General features: G+C 35.4%; 1 protein-coding gene across 1 annotated transcript in view; it reads right to left on the reverse strand.

Moving 5' to 3' along the window:
• znf280d (zinc finger protein 280D) overlaps positions 1-19,824 on the reverse strand; it is a 28,563-nt gene that overhangs the window by 5,777 nt on the left and 2,962 nt on the right. The window contains exons 4-15 of the mRNA XM_056462082.1: positions 15,897-15,999; positions 14,011-14,241; positions 13,825-13,872; positions 13,629-13,714; positions 11,556-11,782; positions 6,406-6,563; positions 4,167-4,267; positions 3,944-4,090; positions 1,276-1,410; positions 958-1,169; positions 432-572; positions 292-354 (exon numbers count right to left, since the gene is read on the reverse strand). Coding sequence (XP_056318057.1) covers positions 292-354; positions 432-572; positions 958-1,169; positions 1,276-1,410; positions 3,944-4,090; positions 4,167-4,267; positions 6,406-6,563; positions 11,556-11,782; positions 13,629-13,714; positions 13,825-13,872; positions 14,011-14,241; positions 15,897-15,999 — 1,652 coding nt within the window. The remainder of the gene's footprint in view (positions 1-291; positions 355-431; positions 573-957; positions 1,170-1,275; positions 1,411-3,943; positions 4,091-4,166; positions 4,268-6,405; positions 6,564-11,555; positions 11,783-13,628; positions 13,715-13,824; positions 13,873-14,010; positions 14,242-15,896; positions 16,000-19,824) is intronic.

Below are 19,824 nucleotides of genomic sequence, written 5' to 3' on the forward strand. Positions count from 1 at the left end.
AAATACGTTCTTAGAGCTTTGTGTACAGTTCAACAACTGAACTGAATGGAATGTTTTGACGATGTTTTTGGTTCATTTTCAGGACTGTTGCTGAATATGAAGGATGAGAGAGCTCTCAGATTTCATCTAAAATATCTTCATTTGTGTTCCAATGAGGTCTCAATCGACTGAATTCACACAAGAGTGAGTAACTAATAACAGAATTTTCATTTTTGGATAAACTAACCCTTTTAAATGTACAAACAAAAACTTCAATCACAGAAAATGATCAAATACATCATCAAACCTTACCGCACGCCACGTGGAGGCTTTTTCACTTTCCCAAGCCGCACTTTGGTAGAACTCTGGTGAAATCTGTGAATAATAGAGCACGATGTAGAGATCTGATCATAGTCATTTGCAAATGTTCATTCATCCATGTTTTTCCTCACCTGATCATATGCTGTCTGAAGGCTTTCTGACAACTTGATCTGTACTTGCATTTATTGCACTTCAGCGATAACGGATAATGAATGTAAGGGTCCACAACATCATTGAGACACTCGACACACTTATTGCCTCCCTTTGGAAGTCTGTGAAGAATAAATACCAAGTCAAATACTTTAAACCACATAAACTGAGTCTGGCTATATTTCATCACAACACACAGCATACTGTTGTTACACTTATGCCAGTGAACGAATGAAACGTGGATTTGTGAACATTTGAATTGATGACAAACGAGAGTATTTGTATAATGTGTTTTTTTTATAGATATTATTATTGACAGTTGTATGTTTATTAAAATGCAAGGAATTGCATGAAAAACTATGCATTTAGCTGTACATACACAATAAGTGTTAGAACTAAGGAATACCTCGCTGGAGTTTTTTTTCTTGTTGTTTGCATTCGTCTAGATATTTTCCATGCTCTGAGATTACTATAAAGATTTGGGTACAAGTGTATAAGCATGCTCACTTTAGTCGTTTAAGCTCAATATTGTAAAGGCATCGGTTCCAGTTGAACTGGTTTGCGGTCTTTGCTTTTCCTCCATTAACATTTGGTTTGGTTGAGTTTGGTGGTGTTCTAAAAGGTTGTTTGGTGGTTTCAGGACTTGTGGGTATGATGTAGGATTTGCTTGAAGATTCAGTGCTCATTGGTGCACCAGAAATCGAGGCTCGAATTGTCACCTAAAAGAATAAGTTCAGGCTAATGAACAGTGGAATCCAAATTTGTGCTTATTATATCGTTGAAGCTTTTTAACCTCTAATTTATCAAAGAGGTCCAAAAACACACCTTGGTTCCTGGAGGTAATCCTTCAAGGTTTCTCGGCTTCCTGTAGGTTCGGTGAAAGTGTATTTTGTGTTCCACTTTTTCCTTGTAGGTGAGGAAGTTTAATCGACATTTCCCACACCTCTGAATCCCCTTTTTCTAGAAAGTATAATAAAGAATAAAATATGAATTACTAAAATTAATTAAACATTATTAATACAGGGTTTCTGTAGGTTTCACCAAGTCAAATTTAAGACTTTAAGACCTATTCAGGACCATCAAGAATGAAATTTCAGACTTCAGACAGGTTAAAGATTTTCTTAATGGCCCAGCAGACAAAAAATATTTACTTGCCCCATCAAGAAACAAATTCTAATCAGTAATTCTTTTGGTCACATATTTTAAAAAAGGTGTCAAATCAAGCAGACCCTACTTGTACAGATGCAAAATTTGTTCAACTAAAAAAAAAAAAAAAAATTAATTAATTAAAAAAAAAGAGAAAAAGACTCTCGCTCTATAGTAATAGTGCACTATAGTAATTTTATGTAAAAAATAATAATGTTGTGTATATGTGTTTATGTGACTTTCATTTTTTATTAAACCTCCCTTGAACAGGTGTTAAGAACATTTAAAAATGCATTTGGTTTGTCCAGTGTAAATGTGATGTCCATGTCAAATAAACAATAAACAAAATAATAGTTGGAGTTTAGTTTTGCTAAAAGTTTTATTGAGATGTACTGCTGGTGATTGGATGAGAGTTAGATCGATTGCATAGCTTTACATAAATTATTTTAAACAGGTCTTAATTTTCCTTTATTTAAGGCCTACAAGACAATATTTCAGTGAATTTAAGACTTTTTAAGATCCTGCAGGTAACCTGTAATAAATGATTAAAAATAATAAACTAATTATATAATTGACCCTGTTCAATCACCATTTTAAAAGGGAAATGTTTATATTTTAGGCTTATACTGTCACAGTTGAAGAGAAAATGATTAATGATTTAGTAAAATTAGCATTTTTTTCTCAAATATTTCCCAAGCGCACCTATTTTACCTCTTTTTCAAGATTTAAGAAAAGTCTTTTGTGTCTCTAGAATGTGTCTGTAAAGTTTCAACTCAAAACACCCATCACATTATTTATTATACCTTTCAGAATATTGGATTTTCAGCTTTGAACACATTGTAGCTGTTTTTGTTGCCTGTGCCATTAATGCTGTGCCTAATGACGTGCCTGTCAGAGTGTGCCTCAATCTCCACCTCGGCTGCGTCAGATAAACAGCACAGTGACAGACATGAAGGAAGCAGATCTCACGTAACGTGTGAGAAATACCACAGTAAGAACTTTCCCAATAATTACTTGATGTATTTGTTGTGGAGTCAATTCAAGCCTTTCTACAACAATGAGTCACACATAATGTCGTTAGAAAGTTCACGCACGCGTTTAACTTTGCACCGTTTTTGCACATCAAATGTGGCAGGATACAAGTTAATATCCACTTTTGTATGGATATGCATTATGCTAATGTACAAAATTAACCTGATTTAACGTCCACAAACCAGGATTGAAGCGTCTTCTTTTATAATTGTACTGACATGCGGCTGTGGTGATAAAAGACTGTAAAATCGCTGTAATTCATTACAAACATGCACTGTTTAAAAACGTTTTAAAATAGTGAAACTCATTCTTGATCACATTTGACGATGATTGATGATCACAGAGAGCTGAACAGATCTTTTTATCCCAGTTGCTTAGTGCACGTACAGTCTTGTTGATATGATTATTTGCGTTACCATGGAGACATGTTAATACACAGCTGTCAATTAAATCGGTGGGCACCCCTACGTCACATTGCGGTCGGCTTATTGTGTTTCTATCACTCCAGTATGACAGTGGACACACTATACCTACACGCAGTTCTGTCCAAACAGCTTACAAAAGATAATTTTCATCATAGGTGCCCTTTAAACAATAGTTTTCACTAATTTCTAATAACTAATTAATTTTTTCTTTGCAATGATGACAATAAATAATATTTAAGTACAATACTTGATATCAGCATAAAGGCTTAACTAGGCAAGTTAATTTAAATAGGCAAAACACTGCAGCCAACCTGAAATAAATAAGACTTTCTACGGAGTAACAATATAATAAAAAATACAGTGAAAATGTTATTACTCTGTTAAACAACATTTGGGAAATATTTGATAAAGAATTACAATTTCACAGAATAATAATGTTGTTTTATATATATATACCATAAACTCAAACTTATAACTTAACATAAACATCTCTTGTCCGGTATGCCTCTTGGTTAATCTGGTGTTTGCTGTTGCCAGGGAGAAGCCCATAAGGAATAACCAGAGAAGGTGAATAGAGTAACCCGCCACTGTCAGCCTGTTATATATTGCACCAAGGTGTTCGGCAGACAACCAAATCAATCCAGCATTAGAGTGAGAGCCAATGGGGCAGCACACAAATGAGTTACACATTGTGCTGACTTCAGATCAGTGAAATTTCAAGCTCCAAATCCACAGACGTAAGACAGATGATGTCCTGTCTAAGAGCATGTCAGAAAGACTCATGTACACCATCTTCGGTGGAAATAAGCGAACAAGTAGCAGGTAATAAATCAACTTCCACATCCCTACAAAACACAAGCAGAAATGCACACATGAGGGTTGAGACTCACTTGATGTCTCATGTAGTGTTGCATGTACATATGGCCGCTGCGAAGAACTTTCAGACAAAAGGGACAAAGCAGGTCTTTAGTGTTTTCGTGGACTGTGCGAAAGTGGTTGTCCACATCGGAGAAGAAGGAGGACCTGTAGTTACAAACCTTCAAAAGAGCAAATAAAAAGTGAAAACCACGAATTTGACAAACAAAACAGATAAAAACAAGGATAAAGCTTTACCTGACAGCCATAGGGCATCTCTCCAGGTTTGTGATTGTCCCTCATATGCTCCAGAAGCACTTGCTCTGTCTCAAAAGCCAGTTCACATATTTTACAGTTGGCTGGAGAAAGATAAAAATACACTTATACTAAAACCACCAACCTCGGGTGAAATATCCTCATTCCAATCAAAGCAATCACTATTTTTACATCACCTCAAGACCTCCAGCAAAGCTCCCACTTAAGTTTGACAATCATGATTATGGTGTGACATGATTTCAGGCAGAAGTGTTGACCTTTTTAGCTTTGTTACAGATATGCATTACATCACATGAACAAATTATACTCTTTTATTTTATTATTATTTTTGTTATATTATTATTATTATATTAAAAATGCTCTGGTCCTCTTACACGTTCTACCAAAACTATGTTTTAACGTAATTTGCTCTGGTTTTCCAATACTAACACTTTTAATACTTTATTATGTTTACTTTTTTATAGCGAAGCTCCCACTTAAGTTTGACAATCATAATTATGGTGTGACATGATTTCAGGCAGAAGTGTTGGCCTTTTTAGCTTTGTTATAGATATGCATTACATCATGTGAACAAACCATACTCTTTATTATCATTATTATTATTATTATTATAACAATGCTCTGGTCCTCTAACGCTTTCTACCAAAATGTTTATCCTATCTTTAATACTTTACTAAGTTAATTTTTATATACATCAAGACTTGGATTCAAAATTACTTTGATATTCCAATGCTAACAATACCTTTGATTCATGGTGTTTTTAATGTATTATTTACATGTTGTACTTTAGTTGAAAAATTTGTGTTAAATTATTTATTTTAAATCATTATAATGATGCAAAACAGCAACATTGGAATAGTGCTGAAACACTGATGACCATTTAGAATCCATCAGAATTTAACTGGAGCATCTAAAGTGACAGAAAGACGGCTTATAACAACTAGGCATGGGCCGGTATAAGATTCTGATGGTATGATAATCTTTGACGGTATTGTGTCTACTGCTCTAAAATTTATTATATTTAAATGTCTGGGTAAAAAACAAAACCTTTTCCCTCCCTTTGAACACAATATAACTTATTTTGAGAAACATTTAGAATATTTTGGAGCAGTAAACATGTCAGGCTAAATAATTCAAATAAATCATTGACTTCTGCCGTCTTCATTAGTTTCTAAAACACTGATTTCTTTACTATTTTAAACAGCATCTTTGGAGATCTTTTCTGCTGAAGATACTGTCGTCCTAAAAACATATGAACAGTATTTTGGCGGTTCTAAAACCTAGACTTTTCTAAACCGTGGTATACCCTGAAAACATTCATCGTCCCATGCCTAATAACAACAAAGTTCCTTTATTTTGAAGTTATACTCTATATTGAAGTTACTCAAATTATACTCTATATCGATACCAATTTTAATTTACGGTAAACTATATAGCTACTGTCCTTGGTGTGAACAGGCCTTTTATTCTGGTTAAGTAGTTCTAAACTGTTATCAATTTCTTCCTTCTGTTGAACACAAAACAAGAGTTTCTGAAAAACGCTTGAAAAAAGCAGCCATTGACATCCATTTTAGGAACTATGAATAAAAACAACTACTATCTACTATAAATGGCTGCTTTTTCAAATTCTTCAGAACATCCTCATGTGTGTTCAACAGAAGAATTTTATTTCCACATCTTTCATCAAGAGTGGAGTTTCATCAACAATTTGATCCACATAATTTCTAGGTGAAGTGCCCCTTTAAGAACGACACGCCTAGAAAGAAAAATACCTTCTGACTAGAAAGTTGAGTGTTATAATCAAGTCAAGTGTGCCTCATGTGTCCTGAACATTAAAAGCAAACACATTTTGATTGTCTCCTGGTAAGGTGCAGAATAGGTCATTAACCCAGGCTTTTCCTTTCAGTAAAACAAATAAACCAAAAAAAGTATATTTTTTTCTATGCGTTTTCTATGTCTGTTTCTTGTATCCTACATCCAAGGATCATTTAGTTTATTTTACTTCATACAAAAAACAAAACAAAAACACAACGTGGTGTCATGACCATCTGTGAGAGTCTGGAATATATTTCTATATTGCTCATGATCACTGCGCACAACTACTGACTCAAGCTCACAATCCCAATGACAGCAGGCAGGCTGATTCATACCTTTTTAAAAGTGGAAGGATGGGAGAAGCATTTTTTTTTAGATTTGTTTACAAACTATGATTGTAACTTACTACTAGACTCGAAGGGACTGTGGGCGCTCTCTATGTGACACTGCAGTTGAAAAGGAGTTGAATACTGTCTGTAACAGTGCTGGCATGTAGTGTGACTCTCCCAGCTCTCACTGTTCTGCTTCTCTAACTCCAGGTGATGCTTCATGTGGTTCATGAACCTGAGAGAGAAGAAAAAGACCAGAGGGGTGAGAAGCCGCAAAGGCACTACAATGAAAGAACAAGTGAAATTGGAGAGAAGAGATCCAGATAAGGGTATACCAATGCTGATTTTCAACTTCATCAAGGCTTCATTTACATAGATGTGATCATCAGATTCAAAGACTGCCAACAGGTGGGCTTTAATAGCCCCAGTGAGCAACTTGCTGCTAAATTACAGTCTCTGTTAACGCTGAGAAGTCTGATAATTCAGTTACTACACCAGTTTATGCACATGGATCAACTCTGACTTTGGTAAGTTTTAATTAGACTGGAACTGGGGTCATTATGTCTAACATTCTCTTCCATTATTAGTCTTTGTGTTGATATTTCAGCAAAAAAAATCAGTAGGTGTTGGTGGATATATATTTATTAAAATAGGGCAAATGCTACGTGCTTTGCATTAAATGGATGCTCAGCACCTCGGCATGCTGCTGGTATTCTAGAAATCAAAACAAGAAAACAGCACTCATTGCAAACAAGTGTTCATTTTTAGAGATTTAGGTTCTATCGCATTTACTTTGTCATACTTTAGTCTTCTGAATCGCTGTAGATTTAATCTAGTTTTATTCGGCTGAAAGTCCCAGCTTTACAGTCAGTTTTTAGTCAATGGAAATACATGAACAATAGGATAATAATTCATTAACCTTACAATTAATTTTCTCTGTCCAAAACAACATTTTCCCCACATCAGATTTTTCATCTGATTTACCTTTGTACATGTTATATTGACTTCCACAAGGCTACATGCTAAGGATATTTGCTAATGGAATTTAAGGAGGATAATTAAACCATATGTTTATAAATAGAGTTGCTAAATAGAGTTAATCAATAAACCTTTACTCAAACTTTTATTGTGATGGAATGTTAGTGATTGGATGGGTGTTGGTCCGATTGGGTCGCTTTACATGGACAAAGAAAAATTAAGACCCTTTTAAAATTATTTAAGACCTACAAGACAATATTTCAGTGCATTTAAAACTATTTAAGGCCTAAAATTTGGATTTTGAAATTTAAGACATTAAGACTTTTTAAGACCCGTGGATACTCTGTAAAATGTGTTGTATTTTGAAACTGAAAAACACTACCACATAACAAAAAAAGTTCACATTATGTGAATTTACATTGACAAGAAATTATATCTATAGGGAGCATTGTCTGACTGGACTAAGTTAATAATTCTATGGATGTCTGTTCAATCTAGGCTACGTGAAGGGTTAAAACAATGTACCTTGGGACCCGGGTTCAGGCTACAAATTGAATAGCCAAAAAAAATGTTTTCCTTGTTATTTTAAATCAACAAAATGAACACTGTTGAAAACAACTGAAAAAAATGCACTTCAGTGCACACGTATACTTTAAGTAAAATCAATGACCAAATTGGTTTGATGTAATTCCAAACAAGGCTCCACCTTCTTCAATTCCTTAGGTTCATTTCTTCAGTTAGGCCACTAAAGTTACACATCGACAAGTAAAAATAGGATCATATGACTTTACATCAGTATAATCACATGTTGTCTTAGCTACTGTTTTCTCACCACTACTATTTTAATTGTATGATTAATCAGTTACTGAGCAAAAACACAGCATATTTAGTGCTGTGAGAAGTCAAAAATGAAGAAGAATGCAGAATACACCTGCAACCTGTGACATTAATGACACTCTTTAAGCTAAACGCTCGACTCCACAAACAGCTGGTGTCTGGGGAGAACGCAGCCTGACACAAGCGGGACCGCTGTCGACAGAGGGGGGACAACTAAGCAGGAAAGCCTTTGATGTGCAGGGAAATGAATGTCAAACAGATGCACAACATTCAAACAGGTAAACCACTACAAAGAGTCTGCTCTCTCAGGAGTGGAGTTTCCTTTTGCTTCTCAAAAGGCATTTAAAAATAGACGCATAACATCCTCTGAGAATCAGAGAGTTTCAAATGCTGCAACCGAAGTTCACACCCTATTTATAAAACAGGTCAAACTCCAACTTCGTCTATAGATTGCACTGGCTTCGCAAGAAATAAATGAACAGCGCATGAACTATCAACTCATCATAAACCGCAATTCATCAAACACGTCTGAAGGGAAGGGAAAACGCCAAAGTTGAAGCAGCTAATGTACATCATCCACTGGGAATGCAAAATAAAACTTGTGCGTGGTTAAATATAATTAGCCAAATTACAAACACGCACCATTAAAAGTCACCTTTGAACAGCGCGAGGCCTGTGAGTGTGTACTCAAGCAGCGTTTGAGCTCCCAAGGGTTTTCAAAAGATAAATTAGCAAACATTCTACTTAAAGTTCATGTTCTAACTGTGCATAATAGCCATTATAATACCGGCAATTATACTGCAGCGCTTCTTTGTTTAATGATGTGATGCTCAGACTGCCTCTTTCCTCTCTGCCTCACCTGCCACCGCTGCCCTGACGTCGAGCAGCCAATTTTTCAGTCAGCGTGTTCTGCAACCTCAGCTCCCCTAATAGGGATTTTTATGCGGCTGAACTGTGACCCCCGCCGACAGAACTTGGGGTGTGCTGCAAACGCGCCTCCCCATTAAAAGGAGCTTACCGAGGCTTTTCTCATGCCGTGGCTGAGTAAAGTTATTTAATCACAGGAACAGTTCTTATAGCAGGCAAACTACCCTCCATTATTCATCTGGGGCCCCTAGAGGGAGCGGGGGTCTGATAATGTCATCCATCTGAGAGGGGGAATCCAGTGATAAGGTCTGAGAATGGCTGATTCCCCCGTCTTGCTCTCTCTAACTATTGCTCTCTCCGTCTCTGGGCTGTTGTAGTTAATGGCTCTCATGAGCAATCTTTCTCATGAGCAAAGCAAGCCAAAACAATTACACAAAGACAGCAGATAAAAAAAACATGTTTAAATTAAATATACTTTTTATAATTATAGTTTTAGGGGGTCTTATCTTTAAAATATAGGACAGTGGAGTTGAGACAGGACTACATGGGGAGCAGAGAAAGGGGGTAAGTATTGGCAATGGACTTTGAGCCGAGATTCAAACTCGCTTCGCCATGAGCACCTCAGTGCTATATGTCGGCACACTTTACCACTAGGATATTGGCGCCAACAAAATTAAATATACTTTTTTGATTATCCCAAGCTTAACACAATTCTGAAAAGGTATAACCCTCAACCATGTGATTTAGAGATGGTTGTTTAACCCCTGTGTACTCTTCAAATTTACTACCATTTTGTTATGTTTGTGGCCATTGACTTTAATTTTAATGACTTTTTTTTTTGCAAAGCCATGACATATAATCACACATTCTTGATTAATGGTTGTTTTCCCTGTTGGGAAGAGTTAAAATGTGTGAATTTTACAGTTGAGCATCTCTTTAACCCCGGGGGTCCAAACTTTTTGGGCCCGGGGCCAGATGCAAAAAAAAACAAAATTTCGCCGTTAATCTATTATCAAAGTTGGGTTGGGAGCTGGGTCTATTCTACGCAAGCTATGATGACTTTTGCCTTGATATTTTAGCGCGGATGTATACCTGACCAATGAGCCGTCTCATAAAAAAAGTGCCCTTCTGAATCAAATCAGCAGGAGGACTTTAACTGCAGTTCGGCAGTTTCACTTTAACTCATGAACATTTCATTCATACGCCGTGACAAACTGGGGTATTAGACAAATAACGAGCAAGGACTGGTGAGAGTGTTATAGAATGCAATATTGCTCGCCAAACATAAAGAAAAAAAAAACTTCTGCATTTCGCGATGTGTGTGTACATGCGTGTGTTTTGTCTGTGGTCCTTTACTGACAGTCTTGTCGGAAAATATGGCAAAAGTCTTACATGACGGTAATAGTTTGATTGCAGTGCTTACTTCAATAATGCCACTAATATATGCATACTCAACATGTCTTAATTCCATTTCTGTTTAGTTCAGTTATGACTTTAGTCGCATTAAGGTAATCAAAAATAAATAAATAAAAATAAATATCGCTGTTTACATGGTAGACTCTTAATCTGAGTATTGTTTTAATTATATTAAAATCGTATTCAAGTATTGTTGCCGATGTAAACATACTCAATGTTTGACACAGCATCAGGGCTCTGTGAACTTGGCATTGAGAAGCAGCATTTTCTGTATGTACATACATCAAAAGCAAGTATGAAATTGCTGTTTGGAGCTTATGTAGGCCTACAGTTCAACATTCATGTTTAACTGAATAAAAAGTAAGTAAACACAAGTACATCTTATTAACCATCATTTATTTTATCACCAATTATCATAGTAGAGCAGTTTCTCAAGCAGTTTGTGATGCATTTTGGAAACAGGAGATGTGCCCCTGGTCTAATGTGCCACCTGGCTCAAGAAACCCATTCTCAAATATTTATTTTTTGGGTAGCATACATATTCTGAACGCCTTCGGCAGAATTCAAATGAGCCATTTTAATCTAGATTTAAAAAAAAAAATCTTTTAAAATTATATACACATACATACATACATACATACATACATACATATACAAAATACTAATTGAGTCCTTCAGGCTTGTTTGAAACCTACAAGTAAGTTTGTTGGAGCAGGGTTGGAACTAAACTGCTCCATATAGAAGGCAGAAACAGCTTTTTTGCACAGCAACTGATGATCAACAGTAAAAATAGTACCTCTTCTCAACAGGGAAAACCAGCAACAATCAAGAATATGTGATTATATGCCGTCAAAGCATTGCAATCAAAAAATGTCATTGTAATGGGGCAAAAATAGCCACCAACATAATAAAAGGATAGTAAATTTGTGTTTTTAGAGTGTTTTCAAATATTTACAAAGCATTTTCCCAATATGTGTCAAAATAAGATTTGTCACCACATATCATTCCATTTTCTGAAACACAGAACACAGACTAAAAATCACCCCAGTGTGAATGAAAACATCCCCAACAGATCACAAGAGTTAATAAAGTGAAATCTGATAGTGATAATAAACATTCCAACAATTACCTGATATTGTTCTTGAGCATTTTTAAACAGCTGTTGCACTTGAAGGTGGTGTTGGACTTGAATTTGGGCATCAGAGATGGATCCCCATCGCTTTTTCCATAGTAGAAGTCTGAAACCAGCATGATGAGTTTGCCCTTGTCGGACTCAAAAACTTTTGGTGTGATGGTTTGCTTGTCAGGCCTCGATGTCGAGGGAAACACAGAGTCCCACAATTCAGGGCAGCACAGCTATAAAATAATAATAATAAAAAATAATGATAAAAAGGAGAGAAAAGAAAAGTGTCAATTTATTTTATACTAATCGTGCACCCCTAGCCCCAGGTAAACTTGGTTCAGTCAGTAGTGTTTTTTTCTCCCCAATCTACATTAAATATCCCAACATTTAGTACTGAATCAGGGGTTTCAATAATTTTTTACCTGATGCACCTCTTAATTTTTCTAGTTAATCAGTCATTGGAAGCTTCAAAATGTTTGATGTCAGGAAGCAAACCTCATATTTCAAGTGTTACATGTATGTGCCTGGAAAGTTACGCAAACAAAAGTCTAAATCTAATCTCATACCACTACAACACTGAACAACATTAAATCACCATGTAGGTCTTGACAACATTTTAAATCACTTTACCTTCATTATCATTATTTTTATTTGAATTTAAAATGATTGTTTATTCATTTTTTTAACTTTAACTATTTTTAACATTTCTTTTTAAAGACATTTATCAAGTCTTTTTTGCTATGAAATTCATTAAAGATTTGTCTTGTAAATATACTCAACTTTTAAAAGGGGGATTTATTATCCTAATCAAAGAGCGCATTTGTTCGTTTTTTGATAATAAAAGAACAGAAAGTAAATAATTTAGGGTTATTAATTGAATATGTTGAACTGAAACCAAAGCACACATTTCCTAAAATAAAAGATGCCTTGTGAAAAACCCCATTAAATTTCAGTTTAAATGTAAAAAGCAAGATTCTAAAACACTAATATCCTAAAAAAATTTTGCAAACAAAATAAATGAACTCTGCCATTTCCAATGTCAAAAATAATCACCATTTAAAAATAATCAAAAAATGTGGATCTCTTGTAAATGAATGTTATTTTGAATAAAGAAATATTAATTTTCATCCCCTTAAATGTTTTGTAATGCATTTACTATTTCTCTTCACAAAAAGACTGCTCTATACATTAATATGTGATACAATTTGAAATCATAAAAACTAAACTTAACAAAACGTCAGTCAATTAATAACTGGCCATTTCTCTTTTATTATTAATAAACTTAGTGACACTTGACATGGAAATACATCAGGGCTGGCCTTTAAATTACATCTAGTCCTACTTCTAGTCCTCTACCTCTTTTTTTAAACTTTAACTTCTAGTCCTTCCCAATACAGAAGAAACCAGTGAAAAAAAAACTTTACATGCAGCTTGTCGATTATCAGAGCTATGAAAGACTCTTGTTTTTCTCTTTTGACATGTATGAGAGAAACACAGAGAATGAGTTTACAGAGCATCAAATACACTGTGCATCCACTGATATGAACAGAAAGTATGCGATTGCTCCTCTGTCCATGAAACGAAGTGCTCAGTCTGTCTTCCTCAAGATGTATCTATTCTACACATATAGTCTACTGGGCATGGGATGATAACCGGTTTCAAGGTTTACCGTGGTTTGGAAAAGTCAAGGTTTTAAACTGCTAAAATTTTCTGTTAAACCTATATCTGTATTTCAGTTGTGCTTACTGTTCCAAAATATTCTAAATGTTTTCTAAAATAAAATGTGTTTTTGTTAATTTTGTTAAAATATAATGTAATTTAATGTATTTGGTGATATTTTCATCCAAGGTTATCATACCATCAGAAACTTACACTGACCCATGCCTATAGTCTACAGATTAGATTTCGCTCGCCTCTGACTGAGATTAACAGTTTATTAGCCATTGACCTTGCAAAAGAAGCAAGGTAATTTATTTCCTATTAATATTTCTATTTCCTAGAACCAGGTTAACTTGGTTCAGTCAGGAGTGAATCAGTCCCCACATGAATCATAACACAATCTACGTTAAACATCCCAACCTTCATATGAATCTTTAAAGGCTCCAAAGGAAACACATTCTGACATCTGGGGCATTTCCTCGTGCCTGTGAAATCCTTCTCTCCAGCTGTCAAAGAAGAGAAACAATAATAATTAAAAGATGAAAAGACTTGTTGCTTCTGAAATCCTGTAACGCATAATGGACAAACAGTGCTTGACCACCAGTGTCAGACTTGCCTCCTTTGGAAACACTGTTGTTTGCATCATTCATCACTTTTCCATTATCTGCGGGTCATAAAAAGTAACTTCAAATCAAGTGTTTATCTTTAAAAGAAGAGGAAAAACTTTTGGCACATGAGGATTTCTTCTTCAGAAAAGCCTTGAGATTTTAACCATTACAACAGCACACAGAAACAGGCTCACCTCTACTGTTCATAATCTGCAGGGATGAGGTTTTCGGTTTCACTAGTGTTGTTGGGATGATCCCTGGTGTATTTTGAGAAACTGAAATAGTGCGGGACTGAGAAGAATGGTTAGCTGGGGCTTGTACATTGGACAAGGTCACAACATTGTCTTGGATGAGCTGCACTTGAGGCCTGTGAATCACTCCTGGCTTTGGTGCAACACTGACCTGTGGCACTATCTGCTGACCGGCTGTTTAGGAAACAAAGTACAGAAAACAAATTACATCCCAATTCACACATATGGGGACAGATTGATTTATTTTTTAATAATCAAAATTTAAAATAATAAAACAGCAACAACAATTTACAGTAGTAGATGCACTGAAATTAATATTTCTGGACGGAAACTAGGGCTTCACAATATGGCGTTTTAGCTTCGATTTTGCAATGTGCGAGTCTGTGATAGTCGCATCGCAGGGATCTGCAACATAGTCTGGATTGTAGTTGACCAAACATTACAGTTAACAACATTGTGGAGTCATTTCAAATTTTAACCTTAGAGTGAAAGTTTATTATTTGCATGTGTTTTTAAAGCCTGTGACTGTAATAATTTGAAGCAACTTTAAGCCATTTGAGCACAATAAATTAAACGTTTGGATCTTAAAGATTAATTATACAATTATTTACTCAATTCAAGACAGTGTTATAATAATACTTCACTTTTTTAAAAAATGAGTAAATGTTTCTTTTAAAGCAATTATTTGACTTAAAATTGCTTGGAATTTTTTATTATATTTTATTCAGATATAGGTTTAATAGCATAGCACAGGGCAGTATTTTCTGCATCCAATGTCAGATTATGGTGCAATCCCAGTTCTATTTTTGTACCCCTACCCCTTCCCCAAGGCCCTTGAATGTGAAGGGGAAGGGCTTCAGAATTTACCCCTAAGAAATGGGACAGCACTACAGTGCGTGCACACGTCATCATGATCACTTCATATGAGATTGACGATCGCGACTGCTGTAGTTATTCCAGTTGTGTAATTTTTTGGTATTTGTCTTCAGAAATCACTGAAGGCAATGATATCATGTTATCATAACGATCTAATATGCAATAAGATCGTAACTGTAGTGTGCATTTACACCCTGGCCATATTCATCTGAACACACAAAAACAATATTAACATTATACCAGACACAGTAAAAGGTCATTCCCAGCTTTTTCCCAGACTTTTCTGACAGGGTATTCCAGTGTCATCGAGTGACAGATGTAAAAGTATGTTGTGAAACTACTATACTGGAGTTATGATTATGGATTAAAGATCGGCAAATTTACCGTTTTTTAGCGTTTTTTTAAACCATGAGGGTAAAACACAAACACTGTTATGAATATATTAAAGCATATGCTTTTTTGGTGTTGTAAAAATTCATAATAATGACAAAAAAATAATAATACTAATTTGTGCATCTCCTTACTTCCGTGTGTAGTCATTCTGCCGTTGTAGCTGGTGTATTCTGGGAAGTTTTCTTACCCCTTGGTTTCGAGTGCGTTCCTGAAAAATCGCAGTTTGAAGGGGTATCTAGCCCTTTCCCTTAGATCTACGCCTTCAAGCTAAAGAGAATTGGGACACCCCTTTCCCCTTCACGTGAACGTACAAAATGAGGGGGAAGGGCTAAGGGGTACAATTGGGATTGGGCCTATGTCTGGAAGGAGAGTGAAACCAGAGAGCTGAACACTGCTGGGTAGTGCAATCTGGCAGAGCAATTTTCTCTACTTATATTTTGCCCATCTCTTTCAGCCAAAAAGCAAACATTTTGTACATACATTTTAATAATACTACTATTTACAAAACATACAATTTTTTTAAACAGCAGAAATAATTATTCACACAGAAACATTTATACCTTGCACAACAGTAAAAGTGGTTCCCGGAGGATACTGTGACCCTAATGAGCTGATGAAGGAGGTGTTGCTGTTGAGATTCTGTGGTGACGCCACAATGTAACCCTGTTGAAGCAATAAGAAAATAAAGATTTAGTATCGTGATGAAACAGCCAGTCAATATGCCTATTCACACATGGCCCATTAACAACAGTGGTTCTCAACCACGTTCCTGGAGCTCCCTCAAGCGCTGCACATTTTGCATGTCTCCTTTTAAGTCTTGAAGCCTCAACTAATGAACTGACGAGTTAAATCAGGTGTGTTTGACTAAGGTGGTATGAAAAAGTGCGTGTTAATAGACGTGGTTGAGAACCACTGGTGTAGAGCATTTGGTTTGGAATCTGGCACGTTTTCTCTTTTAGTTTAGTTAGCTTAGGCATAAAAATGGCAATAGCACTTGGATCCAGACCTAAACAACTTCTCTGAGATCACCTTGATGGGGTGGCCTCAGCCTGACTGAAAATGAGACAAATCAACAAAGCAATCTGACCCAGTGGACTAACAGACTTTATACCACAACACAAGCAATAGGTATGTCAACTGCAAAAAAAAAATCCTGTGACCGATCATCATTTAAATTAATGATCAATTAATGCCGTGTGTGCTTTAAGAATTGAACCCCCCCCTCCTCTGTCTCTGCAAGTATGACCACAATGCACAATTTTTACATTAAGAGTGAATCTGCTTTTTTGTGCCAGCCTGTCAGAAAAAAGTGCTTAAAACACCTTATTTTAGAGTAAGCAGTTAAAGTTTGCATAATCAATGAATGATCTCATCTACATCACGCCATTAACTGAGATCCATGGATTACTACACAACAGGTTACGCGTCCCCAAATATGCAATGTCAGAGCTATTTAACGTAAATTGCAGAACTTTATAATGGACTGTGTGAAGTCTTGGACTCATTTCACAGCGTGAAGCATAACTTATTCTTTAAATTTCCATGCTTAATCAGTCATCGATAAGGTCTATTGATTAAAAGGGTTATCAACAATTAATCAATCATCAAGCAATCATTAGTATCCCTAACAAGCAATGTGTTACATGAAAAGCAGCAGTGTCAGATTCTGTGAGTGAGAACATCAATTATCGCAGATGAAATTTAAAGACTACCTCTTCATGATGAATGACGGCTACATACCTATGCATGTCATGACAGCTACTGATAAAGCCACAATAAGCCAATAGAGCAAACTGGCTGATGGACGACTCGGAGAAACTTCACAGGTGCACTCTGACCAACAAGATGATAGTTGTATTCACACTTAAAACAATGTATGGCCTTTAAAATGTTGAAAGCAACCCAAACCAAGAAGAAAATGCAACACTGTGACAAATTCCCTCTCTATATCAGAACCAAGTAAACAGCTAACAGATCTAAAATGGCATAAAGTAAACACAAATTAAGACAATACATTGTATTATTGAGAATCACAAAATAAGAATGTGCCAATGCAATGAAAATATGATATGATAAATATAATACGATAAGCTATTCTCTTATTTGACACACTAGGATCAGTTCATAGATCTCTCTGAACAGTAAAAAATGCTTATCTGTCTTAGATTTTTTGTCCTGACTCTAGTCCAAATATCTAAACAAACTTAAATCAAGAAGCATTTTCAGGAGAAGTAAAAACATTGTCTTGTTTTCAGAAATAATAAGTCAAAATGAAGTAAGTTTTTCCTTAAAATAAGGAAAATAATCTGCTATTAGGGTAAACAAAATAATCTTGTTTTTCCTTTTGACATAAGATTAAGCTTACCCCATTGGCAGGTTATTTTCCTTGTTTTAAGGAAAAACTTGCTTTTTTTTGACTTACAGTATTATTTCTGAAATCAAGACATTATTTTTGCTTGTCTAGAATATGCATCTTGATTCATAATTATTTAGACATTTGGACTATAAACAGGACAAAAAATCTAATTAAGAAAAGCATATTTGCAGTGTGTTAATGAGCTGATGATCTGAATCAGATGTGTTAAAGCTGCCATTAAATGGAAGTTATGATTGCACTTTTTTAGAAAAAAAGGGCAGGGTGCTGCATGATTTCGTCCTTTGGAAACCGATTTGATTATTGAAAGGAATTGGCGAATGGAAAAAAGCAGGACAGAAACAAGGCACGCCCACATAGCCAGCCCTGAAAGGGATTGTGATTATGGTTTTTGATGGTATTTTTTGTACAGGTACATCATTTATATCAAGCACTACTGTATACATTTAAATTTAGATTTTATTTCAAAGACATACATAAACGTGCAAGACGGAGGGGTCTTAAGGACTGGAATTGGAAACTACTGATTAACATGACCATATTGTAATTAGCAATATTAATTACTAAAAGCATTTCATGCTTATTTCTTTCATAAAAACAGAGTTGTGCATGCTGCTTTTTTGTAGATCCATTGAATGCCTGTAGTCACAGAGTGAGAATGAATGTTTAGAGTGGCAGTATAAACTACTTCAACCTATAAAAAGTCCAATGTAATGCGAGAAGGAATCTAATGACAAATGTCTGATTTTACCAGTGAAAATGGTCAATCTATATGTAGTCTGTGACAGATTGCAAGCATATGTGTCTAGCAAAATTAATAATTCATCTTAAGAATAATTAATAGCTAAATTTGTGTCATCACTGTCCTGAGCATTGAGGACCAGGACCAAGTCAATTCAAGCCCACGACCCCAAGTCTTTACAGAATTTAGCCAAAATTTAACCAACAGTAGGTCTACTTATGATCATATTACGTTTTTTTACTATATGTTTCAGAAATAACAACAATTATAATGATACTAATATTTTAATTATTAGGGCTTGAATGTATTGTTACACCCCTAGTACAAATCAATATGAATGATTATTAGAAATAATGTAAAATGTAACTCTCGGCAATAAATCTGTGGGACGTATTTAAAGAAAATGTATTTACATTCATGTTAGCTACCTTTACATCCATCCAGAAAAGTCATCTGGTAAACACTTCAATCCGTCTAAACAAAAGATTTGATTTAATTGCAAATGCTGGTGTAGTTCTGAAATAATCTGATCGACAGAGTTATAAAAGGGACAGTAGTTCAGTCAAAATGTTTTATTCTTTTATCATTTCCACACCCTGCAGAGCTCACAAAACCACTAGCATGACATCCCAGGGCTATTGTGTTTTCTAGTCTGCTACCAAAATCTATCTCCACCCCACCCATTGTATTGGGGGCGTAATTATCTTGTATGTTGTAATGTTACCAGGTTTTCTTAGTAGGCTACTGGTAGTACAGAGGGCCCCGTGAGGCCAGCTCTTCTACATGTGATATAAAAAAGCATAATGTCAACCAGGTATAAACAGCTCCATATTGTTTTAGCATTGCATCACAATGTGTACATCTAAATTAGTTCACACCTGAATTACATCACAGGATCTGTAATGTTGAGTCAGGAGGTCTATGATTGAGCACCACAGTTCAAAACATGTGATAACCAAAACCAAAGCTTAGCCATAATAGAAAGTTTATAATCCATTATTTATTTATCGGTTTATCATGACCATAGTGTTATATCACTTCTGATTATTAAATTTCTGTACCTGAATACTAGATTCTCTAGAAAAAAAAAACAAAGCACAGTTTCTTTAATTTGTATGAAGATGCACTCCCCTATAGAATCACCCTGTCAATGTAAATTATGAATTCTTTAAAAAAAAATTGAATTCATAGTCATATCACAACATATGATGTAGAAAAATAAAATACAGCCGTGTCAGTTTTGTTAATCTCATGCAGCCATAGTAAAAAGCATACCAGGACCAATTTAATCATTCTTATTTCACTGTACCAAGGACCAGGTGAAAACAAATGGCGATACACCCTTTGCAGATATCGCTTCAAAACGCTGGAA

Source organism: Danio aesculapii, chromosome 7 (genome assembly GCF_903798145.1).
Source record: "Danio aesculapii chromosome 7, fDanAes4.1, whole genome shotgun sequence".
In the NCBI taxonomy this organism is placed as follows: Eukaryota; Metazoa; Chordata; class Actinopteri; order Cypriniformes; family Danionidae; genus Danio; species Danio aesculapii.